The 19,554-nt window shown below is 39.2% G+C and overlaps 1 protein-coding gene across 1 annotated transcript in view; it reads left to right on the forward strand.

The window, feature by feature from the left end:
• The first annotated feature begins 769 nt into the window (after nucleotides 1-769).
• Nucleotides 770-19,554, forward strand: part of PSPC1 (paraspeckle component 1) — a 64,607-nt gene continuing 45,822 nt past the window's right edge. The window contains exons 1-2 of the mRNA XM_077774696.1: nucleotides 770-1,221; nucleotides 15,621-15,716. Coding sequence (XP_077630822.1) covers nucleotides 770-1,221; nucleotides 15,621-15,716 — 548 coding nt within the window. The remainder of the gene's footprint in view (nucleotides 1,222-15,620; nucleotides 15,717-19,554) is intronic.

Consider the following 19,554-nt stretch of genomic DNA (forward strand, 5'->3'; position numbering starts at 1 on the left):
TTTGAATTCTTCAAGAAGGAAGTTCTCTTGTGGTTTCAGGAATGAACATATTTTCTAGTTTATTAACGGGTGTGCACTTGATTTTCTGTATAACAGCTCTTACAGCCCATGAATGTACGTGTTTTCTTCTCTCAATATAATGGAGAAATGTATATCCCATAAAAGTATTTCAGGAGTGGGGCACCTGGGTGGCTTAGTCGGTTAAGCGTCCGACTTTCCGACTTTCGCTTAGGTCATGATCTCGCGGTTTGTGGGTTCGAGCCCCGCGTCGGGCTCTGTGCTGACTGCCAGCTCGGAGCCTGGAGCCTGTTTCAGTCTGTGACTCCCTCTCTCTCTGTCCCTCCCCTGCTCACGCTGTCTCTCTCTCCTAGAAATAAATAAAACATTAAAAAAAAAAATCTCAAAAAAAAAAGTATTTCAGGAGAACTGTTTAAGAACATCTGATAGTAATTTTCATAGGTAATGCAAAAAAGAAAGAAGAAAGGGGATTTGTCTAGCATTGGAGAGGGGTTGTTTTAATAAAAGATACAAATATCAAAAACATAGTGTATACTGAAAATTATTGTTTTCAGTAATAGCTTCTAGTAACTGGTGGTTGGTCTCAAAAAGTAATTATGATTTTCTTTTAATATATGTAAGATTTAAAAAAGATATTGCTTTGAATATTTAATAGCTGGTAATTTGTTTATGAGTAGATAGTCTTTGATCTTGGGACATTGGGGTTGGGATTTTCTAATTAAAATGTTGTTTTTTTTGAATACTTAATAAAATGCATGTGATACCAAAATTGAAAGACTACAAAAACAAAGTGACCCTGTCAGCCATTTCCAAAAGCTACCCAGCTCTTCTCCCTAGAAATGACTATTTAAAATTATTTGTGTTACTATCATCTTTAAAAAGTGATTTTTCTCCTAAAAAGGAATCCAGAACACTGGCTGAAATTGCAAAAGCAGAGCTGGATGGCACCATTTTGAAGAGCAGACCTCTCCGAATTCGTTTTGCTACACATGGAGCAGCCCTAACAGTCAAGAACCTTTCGCCGGTTGTTTCCAATGAGCTTCTAGAGCAAGCATTTTCCCAGTTTGGTCCAGTAGAGAAAGCCGTTGTGGTTGTGGATGATCGCGGTAGAGCTACAGGAAAAGGTTTTGTAGAATTTGCAGCAAAACCTCCTGCACGAAAGGCTCTGGAAAGATGTGGTGACGGGGCATTCTTGCTAACAACGTAAGTTTTAAACATCTCCTCATCCTGTGCAGTTACCTATGGGCTCCTCTCTATTCTGAACTTCTGTCTTTTGCACAGTTCATACTGTCTTGTCATATGGTAAGTAGGTGTTGAATAAATATATAGTGAATATAAGTAGGAATATTTGTATGATTCCAGGAATCCTACTTTAGACTTAAGTGTATTGATTCATAACAATCTTAGAAATGATTTCTATTTTGATTTTCATTCAGTTTAGTGAATGTTCTATGCAAAGCAAAATTTTATGTTTAAATAACGAATGACATTTTACTCAAGTTTTTAAAGGCATAATTTGCATGAATTAAAAGCCATCCAGTTTTAAATGTAGAACTCAAGGAGTTTTGACACACGTATGTTACCTACCACCAGTCAATATCTAGAACATTTTCATCATCCAGACAAATCCCTTTATGCCCTTTTGCAGTTTTTCTCTACCCATTAACCCTGTCCTAGATAGCTATTGACCTGTCTGCTCTTATAAATTAGTTTGTTTTCTCTAGTTATTTCGTATAAGTGAAATAGTATATACTCTTTTGTGTCTGATATCTTTTGCTTGGCATAATGTTTATGAGATTTCATCCATGTCATTGTGTCAGTATTTTGTTCATTTTTATGGTGGAGTTTTATCCCATCATATGGACATAATCACAGTTTGCCCAGTGACATAAGGGTGGGTGAATGGTCGAGATGCTTCCAACTGTTGGCCATTATGAATAAAGCTACTATGAACATTTGTGTACAGACTTCTTATGAACATTATACTTTCATGTGGCTTGGGTAACATTTAGAGATAAATGGCTGAATTTTCAACTCCATAAGAAACTGCCAAATTATTTTCCAAAATGGTTGTATCATTTTACATTCCTGCAAGCAATGAGTGAGAGAGTTCTAGTTGCTCCATACTTTTCACCGACACTTGATATTTTTAGTCTTGTGGATATTCTAGGGAGTATAGGAGTGTCTTATGGTGAGTTTAAATTTTATTTTCCAAACAACTAGTGACTAGCATCTTTTCATTTGCTTTTTGGCTATTTTTATACTGTCAAAATTTTTGCCTATTTTTTAAATTTATTTTTTATTTTTAAAAAATGTTTTATTCTGTCACTCCCTCTCTCTCTGACCCTCCTCCCCTGCTCACGCTGTCTCTCTCTCTCCTAGAAATAAATAAAACATTAAAAATTTAAAAAAATGTTTTATTTATTTTTGAGAGAGAGTGCAAGCGGCAGAGGGGCAGAGGGGGAGAGAGAATTGCAAAGCAGGCTCCATGGTCAGCGTGGAGCTTGACCTGGGGCTTGATCTCAGCAAACCTGAGATCATAGCTGAAATCAAGAGTCAGATGCTTAATCAACTGAGCCACCCAGGTGTCCCTGCCTATTTTTTAATTGAGTGGTTTGCCTTACTGAATTAAAACATCTGGATACAGGTGTGTTTTATGACTATTTCTCCTAGTCGGCTTGCTTTTTAATTTTCTTCATAGTGTTCTTCAGAAAGCACAAGTGAAGTATAATTTACATTTTTAAAAATTATTTGTGCATTGTGGATCCTTGTATGAAACTTTTGCCTTTCCTAATGTAGTAAGGCTCTTCTGTGCTTTCTTAAGACATTTTATAGCTTTTTTTCTTTTTAAAGTAGGCTCCATGCCCAGTGTGGAACCCAACGTAGGGTTTGAATGCATGACCCTGAGATCAAGATCCGAGCTGAGATCAAGAGTTACGTGCTCAACCAACTGAGTCACCCAGGCGTCCCTAGCTTTTTTATTTATACCTATGATCCATTTTGAGTATGATATGAGATAACAGATCTTTGTATTTCCATATAGATGCCATTTGTTTCAGCACCAGTAATTGAAAAGATTATGATTTCTCCTCTTTTACCATTATCTTTATCAAAAATCGGGGTGGGGTGGAGAAAATCTGTACTCTCTTTTGTTTTACTGATCAGTGTATCTGTTACATTAGTACTTTCACTTTTTTTTTTTTTAAGATTTTATTTTTAAGGGGCGCCTGTGTAGCTCCATTGGTTAAGCTTCCAACCCTTGGTTTTGGGTTAGGTCATGATCTTTGCAGTTCATGAGTTTGAGCCCTGTGTTGACAATGTGGATCCTGCTGAGGATTCTGTCTTTTTCTCCACCCTCTTTCTGCCCCTTCCCTGCTCAGATGCTGTCTGTCTCTCTCAATATAAATAAATAAATAAAAAAAAAGATTTTATTTCCAGTAATCTCTACCCAGCATGGGGTTTGAACTTAACATACTGAGGTCAGCATTTGTATGCTTTACCGACGGAGCCACCAGGCACCCTGTACGGTGCTGAGACTGAAATCAGGGCGTATCACCCAGCTGGATTTTTTTTTTTAATTGTTCTGGGTGTTGTTTTTGGTATAGCTTTACTGATTTTATTTATTTTTTCCCCAATTTATTTATTTCCCAATAGTTAATGTACAATTACAGATTAGTAATTTAATGATTTCAAATTTTATATCCTGATTTATGTTATTTTTATTTTTTTAAGTTTACTTATTTTGAGAGAGAGCAAGAGCAAGCATGAGTAGGGGAGGGGCAGAGACTCCCAAACAGGCTCTGGGGATCAAACTCACCAACTGTGAGATCATGACCTGACCTGAAATCAAGAGTTGGTTGCTCAACGGATTCAGCCACCCACATGCTCCATCTTCACTTTTTTTTTTTATTTTTGAGAGATCACAAGCAGGGGAGGGGCAAAGGGGGTGGGTACACAGAATCAAAAGCAGGCTCTAGGCTCTGAGCTGTCAGCACAGAACCCAGTGTGGGTTTGAGCCCACGAACTGTGAGATCATGACATGAGCTGAAGTTGGACGCTTAACCACCTGAGCCACCCAGGCGCCCCTGCATCTTTACTGATTTTAAAATCAGCTTGTCAATTGAAAAAAGTTCTTCTGGGCTTTTGATTAGAGTTGTGTTGAGTGTTGAGGTCATTCTGAGGAACATTTTGACATCTTCATAATATTGACTTTTTTCTAGCCCATGAATCTGTCCATTTACTTAAAAATATTTGTAAATAATTTTATAATAGTCATTAAACGTGTTGCCATATGCCTCTGCTTTCAGTTTGCCCAGGATGATGCTCTTGATGTTCATCCTTAGTCTTTAGACTGGATTTGGTGTAAAAGTTTCTTACTTCATTATTGTATTGATTACTTTTATCTCTGTTAGAGGTAAAGTGCCCATTCACTTTACTCTTGGTTGGGATCATTCAAACGTTTTAAGGTTTGAGGAATTAGACACAAAGGCAGTGTAAAACATCCCTGCCCATGGAGCGTAGTTTGGTGATAGTATGGCATTTTTCAATTTGTTTTGGACTGTTAAGTGTTCATGTTAAAGCTGTAATTCATGTTACATCTGTTTTATATCACTGCCAGTTCTCAGAGATTTGGTCTTACTCTCTTTGTTTAGAGAATGCTTGCTCTCGTTGTTCCAATTTATTCATATTTTGCTAAGAAACATCTTAGAGACGCTGTTTTATCTTCATTTAGTCATCCCCTCTGCAATATCACTGATACTCCAGTTTATTTTTTATCATAGTATTTACTGTTTTAATTTGTAGGTCTTTCTCTGCAGGAGAATGCAAGTTCTATGAGGGCAGGGACTTTGTCTTGTTCAGTACTATAATCCTAGCACCTGTATTCTTTTTTTATTTTTTAAAAAATTTCTTTTAATGTTTTATTTCTGAGAGAGAGACAGCGTGAACAGGGGAGGGTCAAAGAGAGAGGGAGACAAAGAATCTGAAACAGGCTCCAGGCTCTGAGCTAGCTGTCAGCACAGAGCCTGACGTGGGGCTCAAACCCACAAACCGCGAGATCATGACCTGAGGTGAAGTCTGATGCTTAACCGACTGAGCCACCTGGGCGCCCCACCTGTATTCTTTTTTTTTTAAATTTAATTTTAATTCCAGTAGAGTTAACATACAGTTTTATATTTGTTTCATGGTTATAGTACAGTGATTCACCATTTTTATATATTATTCAATGTTCAGCAAGATAAGTGTACTATTAATTCCCTTCACCTATTTCACCCACCTCCCCTCTGTTAATTCTCTGGTTTCTGTTAAGATTGTTTTTGGTTTTTCTCCTCTTTTCCTTTGTTTGTTGTTTCTTAAATTCCATGTGAGTGAAATCCTGTGGTATTTGATTTTCTCTGACTTATTTCATTTAGCATTATACTCTTCTGCACCTTTATTTTAATAATCCCTGACTACCAATTAAGCTAATAATAATTATTACTTTTTAAAGTTTATTTTGAGAGAGAGCGCTCAAGTGAGCACATGGGAGGGGCAGAGAGAGAGATAGAGAGAGACAATTGCAAGCAAGTTCTGTATTGCTAGCATAGAGCCAGATATGGGGCTTGAACCCATGAACTGTGAGGTCATGACCTGAACAGAAATCAAGATTCATATGCTTAACCCACTGAGCTACCCAGGCAATTAATAACAATTTTTTAATGAAGGAAGGAAGGAAGGAACTAAAAATATTCTAGATGTGTGATTAGTATTTTTTCCATTGGAAGCTTTGATTGTTATTTTTTAAGTTATAGCCAGGCATTGGAAAATAATTAACCATGTCTTACAGGTACCTTTTAGGATGATTTAAAAACACTTTTGAGGGAATGCGCAAGGTGTTAGCATTGTATTATCTGTCCTATTTCATAAATTATGATCATAAACTTAAGCATGTTGGGTTTTGTATTTTTCAGATAAACTGACCCAAAGATGTTAATTTGTGTAAGACTGCACGACTAATATTTGGTGGATTTTAGTCTGATGCCACATGCCTTTATTTTTCATATTGTGCTACAGGTGGAGTGATTTATTATTTTTTTAAAGACTCTTCCTTGCTCAGGAACTTTGTTGTTAGTTAAACCTTCTAATGTAGCTCATGAGATCATGTCCTGAGCTGAAATCAGTAGTCAGATGCTTAACTGACTGAGCCACCCAGGTGCCCTCCTTTTTTTTCATGTTATGTATTAGGAAAGATTTAAAAATACCCATTAAGTGAAAATGTAGTCACACGAATATTTTATAACTCCTGGTGTTGATGGAAATTGATCAGTATTTCTTGGAGGGATTTAGTTATTACTAAGCATAAAAACCTTAAGGTTCTTTTGCTATTATATAATAGAGGTATATTTTAAGTAAATATTTCACTCAAAAGTTTGGTGTGTCACTTTATAGCTGGTTTACCATTATTGACAAAATCTAAATTTCTTAATAGAGAAGTATATTTATAGAGGATTAGTGTGTAATTTTTCAAGGATATTTCATGACATCAGGAAATACAACTCATGAAAAAGTTCCTTTATTATTACTTTTAAAATAATCTCTGTGCCCAATGTGGGGCTTGAACTCAGGACCTTGAGATGAAGAGTCACATGCTCTATGGATTGAGCCAGCCAGGTGCCCTGAAAAAAATTTTTAAGAGGAGTATATACCACAGAAAAGAAAGTAGACTAGGGGCGCCTGAGTGGCTTAGTCGGTTAAGCGTCCGACTTTCGCTTAGGTCATGATCTCGCAGTTCGTGGGTTCGAGCCCCGCGTTGGGCTCTGTGCTGACTGCCAGCTCAGAGCCTGGAGCCTGTTTCAGAGTCTGTGTCTCCCTCTCTCTCTGACCCTCCCCTGCTCACGCTGTCCCTCTCTCTCTCCCTCTCTCTCTCTCTCTCTCTCTCTCCTAGAAATAAAAATATTAAAGAAAAGAAAAGAAAAGAAAGTAGACTAGTAGTTGCCAGAGGTTCAGGGAAATGGGGCATTCATAGCTAATGAATTTGGGGTTTCTTTTTGGAGAAATGAAAGTGTTCTGGTATTAGATCATGGTGATGGTTACACATACTAAAACCCATTGAACTGTACACTTTAAAATGGTAAATTTCATGGTATGTGAGTTATATCTCAATAATACAAACAAAACTAAACACATTGCAAACTCCACATCTGTTTATGGCAGAGCATTTGGCTATGCATCTGTGCCAACTACTGCTCAAAAACTTAAATGAATTCAGCATATGGATAAATATGCATAGGGGTGTGTGTGGCTCTTGATCTAAGGGTCATGAGTTCAAGCCCTATGTTGGGCCTGGAGCCTATTTTTAAAAAATGTATACTTATTTTCTATAAAACAATGTAGCAAGTAAAAAGAGGGACACAAGACTAGATGTATGTATGCTATAATCCAAATTTGTGTTAATAAACTGATCAGAAAAAAAGACTGGAAATAAAAATGTGAATATGTTAGTAAAAGTTATATTTGATAAGTGCTTCTAGGCATACCTTGGAGGTCTCCTTGGTTTCATGGTTCACTAGTTGGACTCAGGCCTACCATATAGCTTTATGTCTAAGATTTACTACAGCAAAAGAATACAGAGCAAAATCAGTAAAGGAAAAGATGTGCACCAGATAAAGTCTGGAGGAGACTAGGCATAAGCTTTCCAAGAGTCCTTTTCCAGTTGAGTTGGAAAAATACTTGGTTTAATTCTTCCAGCAACTAGTTGAGACAGTAGAATGAAGTGTCCACTACCAGGTGAAGTTGAACTGATCCTAATAGTATGTCCATAGATAGGGGGTGGGGTGGAGGATGGTCGGGTTTTTAAGTTCCCACTTGCCTGGCAGAATTTAGGACTCCATGAAGGAAAAAAAAACTTAGATTTAACATAAGCCACATTGTTTGCACAGTTTTGGCACAGAAAACCAGTGTTATCTGTTAGCATGGTGGGATAGCGGTTTCAGGCCTATTTTGTTAACTCTTTCTGCACACAGTGATTGATCCATTAATTTTTTCATGCCTTTCTTATCTTACAGTCCTACCTAAAAGGGATTACTTTTCCATCATTTTATTTGCTTCAACACATCTTTCCGTTAAATGGGTTTCTTTTAGATTCAGAAGAAATACATTAATAAAAACAATACTGTAATATTGCTTAATTAAATTGGATACACCACCTGCTGGTGGTGGAAGTATAAATTGCTACTTACTTTCCAGAAAAGCACCTGTAACTTTTACACCATCAGTGTCATTTGTGTCCAGTTTTAGTTTTATACTTTCTTTTTTGAGAAGTCTTAAGTATTTGTAAAAGTTGATATTTTATTTATTAGAGGTCTTCAGAAGAAAAAAAAATAGTAAATTACCTTTTTTCCCCCTAAAATTTACCGTATGGGTCCATTAGGTTATTTTATAATCTACGATAACATAGGTCCTAGTGATTTTATTTTTCCTCTGTCATAAAACTTATTTCATTATCCTAAGAATTGTTTATCATTATTCTTCAATTCTCAACTATATTAAAGGCTAAAATTGGAAAAACCTTGCAAAATGGTGTGTGTGTGTAGTGAAACAAATTGTCTTTACATAATCCTTTCTTGAATTGCATACACAAAAAGTTGCATCATTTTTTTAAATTAATTTTTTAACGTTTATTTAGTTTTTTTAAAAAATATTTTTAGTTTTCTAATTTTTTAAAATTTATTTCTAGGAGAGAGAGAGAGAGCGTGAGCAGGGGAGGGTCAGAGAGAGAAGGAGACACAACTCTGAAACAGGCTCCAGTCTCTGAGCTGGCTGTCAACACAGAGCCCGACGCAGGGCCCGAACCCTCGGACCGCGAGATCATGACCTAAGCGAAAGTCGGACGCTTAACCGACTAAGCCACCCAGGCGCCCCTAATGTNCCAGGCTCTGAGCAGTTAGCACAGAGCCTGACGTGGGACTTGAACTCATCAACCATGAGATCATGACCTGAGCTAAAGTCGGATGCTTAACCAACTGAGCCACCCAGGCAACCAGGTTGCATCATCTTTTAAGTCACCGTGTTTTTAGTACTGTATATAACACCTTGTTCTCACCATTCTTTTTTTTTTTAATTTTTTTTTTTTAATGTTTTATTTGTTTCTAGGAGAGAGAGACAGTGTGAGCAGGGGAGGGTCAGAGAGAAAGGGAGTCACAGACTGAAACAGACTCCAGGCTCTGAGCTGGCAGTCAGCACAGAGCCCGATGTGGGGCTCAAACCCACGAACCGCGAGATCATGACCTAAGCGAAAGTCGGATGCTTAACCGACTAAGCCACCCAGGCGCCCCTGCTTTTTTTTTTTTTAATAATTTTTTAAATATTTTTATTTCTGAGAGAGGGAGAGACAGCATGACCAGGGGAGGGTCCGAGAGAGAGGGAGACACAGAATGTGAAGCAGGCTCCAGGCTCTGAGCTAGCTGTCAGCACAGTGGGGCTTGAACCCATGAACCGTGAGATCATTACCTGAGCTGAAGTGGGACGCTTAACCGACTGAGCCACCCAGGTGCCCCACCATTCTGCTTCTGAAGAGCATTTGAACAAGTGAGAAAGATCAGTCACAAATAGAGTGTTTTTTTTTTTAGTTTGTTTATTTTTTTACTGTTTTTCCTCCCTTCATAGTTTATTGCCAAGTTGGTTTCCATATAACACCCAGTGCTCCTCCCAACAAGTGCCCTCTTCCATGCCCATCACCTCCCTTCTCAAGTTTATTTATTTTGAGAGAGACAGAGACAGGGTGTGTGGGGGAGGGACAGAGAGAGAAAGGGAAAATTCCAAGCACTGCCAGTGCAGAGCCTGTTTCCTTAAAGTCACAAAGCCATGAAATCATGACTAGAGCTGAAACCTACAATAGGATCCTTGAGTGACTGAGCCACCCAGGTGCTCCAGTCACAAATATGTTAAATCATTCTGCTTCATTTCAGTAAACATCGAAACCTTAAATGTCCACCAATAAGTTTGGTTAAACAGTTATGGTGCATGCATACATCTGAAATGGTGCCATTTTATATTGAGTGATAAAGGATGTCTGAAGAAAGCATGGATAGATGATTCATTCGTGTGAAATTATGTTTATCTATCTAGCAGAAAGGAAAATCTGAAGGGATGTTCATGAACCATAATCAGAGGTCCTTTCCAAACGGTAGGACTGACTGGCTTCTATAAAACTTAATCTGGAAAATTATCAGTATTAACAACTAAACCAGTGATGGATTAATTTAGGGGTAGAGGAAAAGTAGAAACTACAGATAAGAACCTCCAGATTTAGCATTAATGGCTGACCACTTTGATTTGTTTCCTTTTAGTCTTTTTACCTATGGAATAATTTCCTACCTTACTAAAAAGAGTAAATTTAGTAATTATGCTTATAAACAGAATTTATGTTAGGTTTTAAAATCTTTTTTGGGGGTGCCTGGGTGGCTCAGGTGGTTGAGCATCCGACTTTGGCCCAGGTCATGATTCCATTGTTCTTGAGTTCGAGCCTTGCAGTGGGCTCTCAGCTGTCAGCACCGAGCCTGCTTTGGATCCTGTGTCCCCTTCTCTATCTGCACCTCCCCTTTCTCATGCTCTCTCTCTCAAAAAACAAAAACAAAAACACAACAAAACCCAGTCTTTTTTTTTAACACTGAAAGATCAAAGTGAAATAAACAAGATGTGTCAGATAATGGACAACAGGAATTTTTACAGGGAGTGGTGCATAAAGTAAAACCATAAATGCTTACATTTTAACGTATAACCCAACAAACAAAATAAGAGTTTCTTAAGGACATCTTTTGAACACTAAACAGGGTCTTTTTGTTTTATGTAATGTGATGAATGTGGTTGGGACTGACTCATCTTTGCTCACGTACTCATATATCTCTTTAGAAGTGGAATATCGGGGCGCCTGGGTGGCTTAGTCGGTTAAGCGTCTGACTTTCGCTTAGGTCATGATCTCGCGGTTCGTGGGTTCGAGCCCCGCGTCGGGCTCTGCTGACTGCCAGCTCAGAGCCTGGAGCCTGTTTCAGTCTGTGACTCCCTCTCTCTCTGACCCTCCCCTGCTCACGCTGTCTGTCTCTCTCTCTCCTAAAAATAAATAATTAAAAAAAAAAAAGTGGAATATCAGGTGTAGGTGTAAACATACAACATTTGTATGCATTGGTTAAGTTCTGTCTCAGAGGGCTGTATTCACTCTAATGTCTTAAGTTTGTCTGGTGACCCATATTTGTATGTTTAAAGTTGAGAATTTTGGGGCGCCTGGATGGCTCAGTCGGTTGAGCTCCGACTTCGGTTCAGGTCATGATCTCGCAGTTCGTGAGTTCGAGCCCCGCACTGGGCTCTGTGCTGACAGCTCAGGGCCTGGAGCCTGCTTCAGATTCTCTGCCTCCCTCTCTGTCTGATCCTCCCCCATTCATGCTCTGTCTCTCTCAAAAATAAATAAAAACTTAAAAAAGAATAAAATTGAGAATTTTTGGTTACAGACTTCACATTGAGAGTGCAGTAGAGATGTCATTGTATTTTCTAATTTTATCATTTCTTTGACTTCATAAAATTAATCTTGTCATTAAAAAAATTTTTTTTAAATGTTTGTTTATTTTTGAAAGAGAGAGAGCATGAGTCGGGGAGGGATACAGAGAGAGGGAAACACAGAATCCAAAGCAGGCCCCAGTCTCTGAGCTGTCAGCACAGAGCCCGATGTGGGGCTCGAATCCATTAACTGTGAGTTCAAGACCTGAGTCGGGGCACCTGGGTGGCTCAGTCGGTTAAGTGTTCGACTTTGGCTCAGGTCATGATCTCACAGTTCGTGGGTTTGAGCCCTGCGTCGGGCTCTGTGCTGACAGCTCAGAGCCTGGAGCCTGCTTCTGATTATCTATGTTTCCCTCTCTCTCTGCTCCTCCCCCACTCATGCTCTGTTTCTCTCAGTCTCAAAAATAAATAAAAACATTAAAAAAAAAAAAAAAAAGACCTGAGTCATAGGCCGAGGCTTAACCAACTGAGCCACCCAGGTGCCCCTAATCTTCTCATTTCTAAGTAATTCTGTCATGTTCTGAATGTGAATGATTTGCTTAGTATGTTTTCCTTGGGTGGTAGTGGCCTTCTGGTATTGAAGTAGGGGAGGGTGCCTGAGTTTCTTTGTTGGCCTTGCTCAGGGCATCGTTCTTATCTGGCTCCATTATTTTCCTGATGTTTGTGGTCCTGCAGTGGATTCCAGTGGTTAGGTGGTCTGTATAGTGTACATCTTCTTCCTTTGTCCCTGGGCCTCTTTGGGTCCTCTTAGAAGTAATACATCCTCCCGTGGGCTGAGGAACAGTCTACTGCTTTCTCATACTTGCATGTGATCTTTGAGGCTGTGTTTACTCCTCCTTTTTCTTTTTCTTTCTTTTTTAAAGTAGGCTCCATGTCCAGTATAGAGGCCAATATAGGACTTGAACTCACAACCCTGAGATCGAGACCTGGGCTGAGATCAAGGGATCAGACATTTAACCAACTGACCCACCCAAGTGCTCCTGTATTTACTCATTTTTTATTACACTTCTGTCTTTAGATGTTGGATATGAGGTCTCACCCTTAAAATTGAGGACTGTAAGGCTCTTTTCTTTTGGGTTCTCACTCAGTTTATTTGAGGTTTCTATAATCTCATTGTCTTCATCACCCCAAGGTTTTTGCACCTGCTTCTATTTTCTTTTTCTCTCTAAAATGGCTTTCATTAGCTCAGGAATAATTTTTTTTTTTTTTTAAAAGAGAGACTTTTTTTTTTTAATGTTTTTTTTTATTTCTAGGAGAGAGAGAGAGACAGCGTGAGCAGGGGGGGGTCAGAGAGAGAGGGAGTCACAGACTGAAACAGGCTCCAGGCTCTGAGCTGGCAGTCAGCACAGAGCCCGACGCGGGGCTCGAACCCACGAACCGCGAGATCATGACCTAAGCGAAAGTCCGACGCTTAACCAACTAAGCCACCCAGGCGCCCCACAGGAATAAGTTTTTTATTTTTTATTTTTTATTTTTTATTTATTTTTTTTTAATTTCTAGGAGAGAGAGAGACAGCGTGAGCAGGGGGGGGTCAGAGAGAGAGGGAGTCACAGACTGAAACAGGCTCCAGGCTCTGAGCTGGCAGTCAGCACAGAGCCCGACGCGGGGCTCGAACCCACGAACCGCGAGATCATGACCTAAGCGAAAGTCGGACGCTTAACCGAGTAAGCCACCCAGGGGCCCCAGGAATAAGTTTTTTAAATAAAGATTTTAAGTAATCTCTACACCCAACGTAGTGCTCAAAACTCACACACCTAGATCAAGAGTTGCATCCTCCACTGACTTAGCCAGCCTGGTGCCCCACAGGAATAATTTTTAATGATTTTTAATAACAGTTTAGGATTTAAAGTCTTTGTTACTCTTAGGATCTTTATATTTGTAAAGGGAAGTTTTTGGAATCCAGAACCCTTTACTTCTTAGCTCTTACATTAAAGCTGCAAAAGTTAAATGATTTGTTTCTTTCTGAAGGCAGTGTAGATTTTACTATTATTTGCATTGTGACAGACTGATAGCAACGAAATTTTTTTTTCTTTTTCTTTTTTTTTTTTAACTTAGGCAAAGATCTTTTATTTGTGGTTAGGCCTACATAGTTCCAAAAAGTAAACATAATTAACAAAACACCTACAAGTACCAGAGGAGGTGCTCCATTATCAGTAGAAAGCACTGATCATAAGGAAACTTGGTGTGGGTCTTCACGCACAGATGATGGTTCGGTCGTCGATGAATATGCTGTATTTTGATTGTGATAATTGGGAGGCAGGAGCAGGAAGAACCAAAGCCTCTTCTCCACTGGAGTAGGCAGCCAGGCCATCCATGGGTATTATTAGAGATGACATGAAGGTGACTGTGATGGTAGCAATGACAACATTTCCAGCTGTGACGATGATGATGATGTTATCACCAACAGTTTGACCGGATCCTTAGGGTGNTTTTTTTTTTTTTTTTTAATTTTTTTTTTTTTTTTTTTTAAATTTCTAGGCGAGAGAGAGAGACAGCGTGAGCAGGGGAGGGTCAGAGAGAGAGGGAGTCACAGACTGAAACAGGCTCCAGGCTCTGAGCTGGCAGTCAGCATAGAGCCCGACGCGGGGCTCGAACCCACGAACCGCGAGATCATGACCTAAGCGAAAGTCGGACGCTCAACCGACTAAGCCACCCAGGTGCCCCTAGGGTGCTTCTTATCCACCTGATAATCCCCATTCCATTCCTTGGACAGGCCACCAAATCCACATTCACAAAAATGAATCCAGTGTATTCAGTTATCACTGAAAACACATCAGTTGTGGTATTTGCTAATTTGGAAAAAATGGTAAAAATACTGTTGGATCATTTTAGATATGAATCCAGTTGAAGCTACAAGAAAATGTATAGTTTAAAAAATACACATAGGTACTTTTGGTGGTGTAGCTTTTATTTATTTTTTTAATTAATGTTTATTTTTGAGAGAGAGAGAGAGACAACACGAGTGGGGGAGGGGCAGAGAGACAGGGAGACACAGAATTTGAAGCAGCTCCAGGCTCTGAGCTGTCAGCACAGAGCCCGATGCAGGGCTTCAACCCATGGACTGCTAGATCATGACCTGAGATGAAGTCGGACACTTAACCGACCAAGCCACCCAGGTGCCCCTGTGGTGTAGCTTTTAAATCTTGGCGCTTGGCTGTAAAATTCTTACAAACAAACTTAATAAAAGCCAGGAAAATTTTAATATCATATTATCCAGTCTATTTCCTTTCCCTGTTTTGTCTTCCTCAGTGAACTTTCCCATCCTTTTGTTTTACTTAGGAAGGTAATAAAGAAGGAAGGTTTATAAGTCATATCTTTGATCATCCACTTTTTCCTCCTCCTCCTTCTAACCTATACCTTGAATGTGTTGTGTCTTCTGGCTCCCTCCTTCTCATTTTGCTTGGGTGCTTGGCCAGTGTATTTTAGATGCCATTTTAGGTTTTAGGAAGACTTTTCTGAACAACACTGGTTAGACACAGGGAGGCTGGAAGGTGGTTGAAGATGGGAGTTTGGGATGGTAGGATAATGGGGATAATGATTCCACAAACATAAAACATGAATTAGGTGCTCACTTTTTTCCATCATGATTTATAAAAAGTAACTATAGTGGTTATGTAGATTCATAGTTTTTGATTTACCCCTCTGTCATTTTGAATAGGCAATGTTCTAAAAACCAGCATTCATTTTATTTGGTTGGACTTTGATGTTCATTTTTGTCTGGTGCAACAAATGTTTATTGACTAACTTTAAGAGACTATATGGGGGGGGGGGTGCCTCGGCTCAGGTCATGATCTTGTGGTTCATGAGTTTGAGCCCTGTGTCAGGGTCTGTGCTGACAGTGCAGAGCCTGGAGCCTGCTTTTGGATTCTCTCTCTTTGCCCATCCCCTGCTTGCGCTCTGTGGGTCTCTCTCCTGAATAAACATTTAAAAAAAAAAAAATATATGTGGTAACTTCTGAGACGTTTTTCTAAAGAATGAAATTTCCCAAGTATCTATCTAGGAATTATTATAAAGAATTTCTAGGAGGATGTTATTTCTAGACATTGTACTAATTCTTATGGTTTTTACCTATCCAGGACCCCTCGTCCAGTCATTGTGGAGCCTATGGAGCAGTTTGATGATGAAGATGGCCTGCCAGAGAAGCTAATGCAGAAAACTCAACAATATCATAAGTAAGATTTCAGTAATGATGACGTTTTTAGATATGTGCTTTCAAGGATATTACATCACATTTGCTATTAAGTATTGTTGGATTATAAGGTTTTCTGTTCAGTCATGTAGTCTGGTTAATAGAGTGGCTAGGTCTGCATGGAATCCTATTTTATTTAATGGGTAGAACATTAACTTAGGAAGGTATACTTTTATAACTGGGACGGGGTGGGTAGCTAGATGGAGACTGTCAGTAATTATGTCAGGAACAATATAATGTAGATTATGAAAATTTTTTTTAATTAGTATGCTTTAGTTATATTACAGGATAAAGGGAAACTTTTGATGGGGATAAAGCAGGGGAGGTCCTAGTTAGATAATAGCATAAGCACTCTTCTTAGTGGTAAAAATGAAAAATAGCCTGTTTTCAAAATGTGTATTATTGTACTAGTTGCTTTTTGCTTGGTATGATGAATATTTTTCTATAAGTTGCCTATATGAATATATTGTTTTTAACTAGTCACTTGTTCATTATAATAAATGAAACATTTGCATACATGAATTCAGCATATAATGGAGTGCTTTTGTGCTAGACACTATTTTGGGTGCTGTCAGTGCAACTTTGAACTGTATCTGCCCTCCTGGTGCTGACATTTCTGGTGGTGGAATTACACAAGAAATAAGGAACCAAAAATTATAAAACCTATGTTAAAGGTTAACATATGTATATGTATGGTGTAAACGCTTAGATCAAAGGGTATGCATATTTTAAGTTGATTAATCCTGGCAGATGGTTTTCCAGAAATAATATACTAGTTTATACTCCTTGGTATACATACCAAGGTATTTTTCTTCATCATGACAAAAAATGGTGTTAATGATTTTAAGATTTGAGAGCTGATATTCAAAATGGTATTTTATTTATAGTATTTCAATTAGTGTTCTTTGATTATATTGCAGTTGAATGTTTTTCTTTGTGGTTGATTTCTTTTTATTTTTTTTAATTTTTTTTTTAATGTTTGTTTTTGAGAGAAACAGACAGAGAACAAATGGGGGAGGGGCAGAGAGAGAGGGAGACACAGAATCTGAAGCAGGCTCCAGGCTCTGAGCTGTCAGCCCAGAGCCTGACGCAGGGCTCAAACTCATGAACCGTGAGAGCATGACCTGAGCCGAAGTCAGACGCTTTACCTACTGAGCCACCCAGGCCCTCCTCTTTGTGGTTGATTTAAATGAGAAATATGAGTGCTTATTTCGTGCCTGGTGCAGGAGATGTTTCAGTGAACAAAATAGGCTGGAAATTCAGGCTATGTCAGGGTTGTAAGGCGGGTAAACAGTACAAAGTAGTGAAACAAATATGGCAGAAAGACGGAAAGTGGATGCTATGAACTGAGTGGTGTGGCTCTTTGTATAGGTGGTTGGGGAGCCTGCCTGAGAGGGCGGCATTTGATTAACAGCTTGAAGGAGTGGGGAGAAAGCTAGCTATGTAGGTATCAGAAGTAGATGGAATAGAGAATAGTGCTCTCAGCGAGGAAATAGTAACTATAAAGTCCAGGAAGGAAGACTCTGGAGAGTTTCTAGGAACAGTAGAGAGGCCAGTTTAGCTGGAGCATAGTGAGTAAGGAGGTGAAAGTAGAGAGATGAGGTGGGTAGAGAATCTTGGGAGGGGTGCAGGTTGTTGTGCCTTGTTGGTTACTGAGCTGCTTCTGGCTTTTTGTATTGGATGAGAAAGGAATGAGCAGAGTAGTGACCTAATCCTAAATACCACGGAAGCTTTTTGGCTGCTTTTTAAAGACTAGATTGCCCAGAGTGGAATTGGGGAGACAAGTGAGTTAGCAGCTCACAGTGGTGATGGTGAAAAGTGGTCAGATTCTGGGTGAGATAGTTTGAAAATAGACTTTGGAGTTTGCAGTGGATGTGGGAGAAAGATAGCTAGAAAGCATGATTACCGGATTTTGGCTGAAGTAACCGGAAATATGGAAATTGCTAATGATTGCTCTGGAGAATCCTGTGGGAGGAGCGGTTTGGGAGGAGGAAGTTCATGAACTGTGTTTTGGACATGTTAAGTTTGAAATGGTTTTGAACAGCCAAGTGGAGATGTCAAGTAAGTAGTTGGATTTGCATCTGGAATTTAGATGAGCTCTCTGGGCTGCAGTTACCACCTGTGATAGAAAACTGTGTCAAAGGATTGAGCCCTGGAATACTCCAGTATATGGAGGTTTGGAAGATCAGAAAGAATCAGCAAAGACAGGAGTGGGAACAGTCATTGGTGTAGGGGATCAGCCAGCAGTGTGTCCTTGAAGCAAGGAAAGAAGGTATTTGAGGAGAGAAGGATTATAATTTAGAACCAATTTGATTTCTCATATAATGTTATTTTTCAAAGACTGTGATTTCCTAGTGCTTGACATTTTATCTGGTTATAGTTTATTTAGTACTGCAGATTTGAACTAGAGCATACTTTTGTTTGTTTTTTTTTAATATTTTTATTTATTTCTAGGAGAGAGAGAGAGAGACAGCGTGAGCAGGGGAGGGTCAGAGAGAGAGGGAGTCACAGACTGAAACAGGCTCCAGGCTCCGAGCTGGCAGTCAGCACAGAGCCCGACGTGGGGCTCGAACCCACGAACCGCGAGATCATGACCTAAGCGAAAGTCGGACGCTTAACCGACTAAGCCACCCAGGCGCCCCTAGAGCATACTTTTGAATTCAGGGGTTGGAGTACTGGAATTATAAGAGTGTTACAAAAAGTGGAATTTAATATGTATATAAGGAATATTTGCTTATATAATGATTTAATTAACCCAGTAAACCTTAACAAGATTTCATTATATTTCCAGTTTTACTACTAAAGAGTTATGCTTTGAAGGGAATGTTCACAGAGCATAAGAACCATGATTCAAATTTAGTTTAAATCCCCAAATCCAGGGGCACCTGGGTGGCTTAGTCGGTTAAGCGTCCGACTTTCGCTTAGGTCATGATCTCGCGGTTCGTGGGTTCGAGCCCCGCATCGGGCTCTGAGCTGACTGCCAGCTCAGAGCCTGGAGTCTGTTTCAGTCTGTGACTCCCTCTCTCTCTGACCCTCCCCTGCTCACGCTGTCTCTCTCTCTCTCCTAGAAATAAATAAAACATTAAAAAAAATTTAAAAAATAAATAAATAGATAAATAAATAAATCCCCAAATCCATATTGTTCCTGTAGTGTTTTCTTGGAGAAAAATGAAGATTTTTTTTAATATTTATGATTATAGTTTAAGTCTGACTTAGGAACTACTGAATAACAATTCTTTCAGAAAAATTAGTACATGGTTGATTCCCCTCAATTTTCCCCTTTCCCAGTCAATATTTATAAAAGAAAAAGTCTGCTTTTGAGGTCTACAATACCTAGATCATGGTTAACTTTGATTTTTTTTTTTTCAATGTCCCTCTGAAAATATTTGAAGCTCTTCCTTGTGACTACATTTTTTTCCTCTGACAACCACCCCCTTTATCTCCCAAATTTGTCTTACCTACCCATCTACCCCCTCCCCACCCTAAAATTTAAAATTTAGGGTTGCAGGGGATCTATATTTTTTGTTAAGACAGCTATGCTTTTATTGGTGGGGTATGTATTATGTTTTTACCAATATTTTTCATTTTACTTATTTTCAAAAGTTTATTTTGAGAGAGAATACACATAAAGAGGGAGAGAGAGAGAGAGAGAGAAAGAGAATCTCAACCAGTGCAGAACCATGAGATCATGATCTGAGCTGAAATCAAGAGTTGGATGCTCAAGGGGCACCTGGGTGCCTTAGTCGGTTAAGCGTCCGACTTTCGCTTAGGTCATGATCTCGCGGTTCGTGGGTTCAAGCCCTGCATCAGGCTCTGTGCTG

The sequence above is a fragment of the Crocuta crocuta genome, unplaced genomic scaffold (assembly GCF_008692635.1).
Source record: "Crocuta crocuta isolate KB4526 unplaced genomic scaffold, BGI_CrCroc_1.0 scaffold277, whole genome shotgun sequence".
Classification (NCBI taxonomy): Eukaryota; Metazoa; Chordata; class Mammalia; order Carnivora; family Hyaenidae; genus Crocuta; species Crocuta crocuta.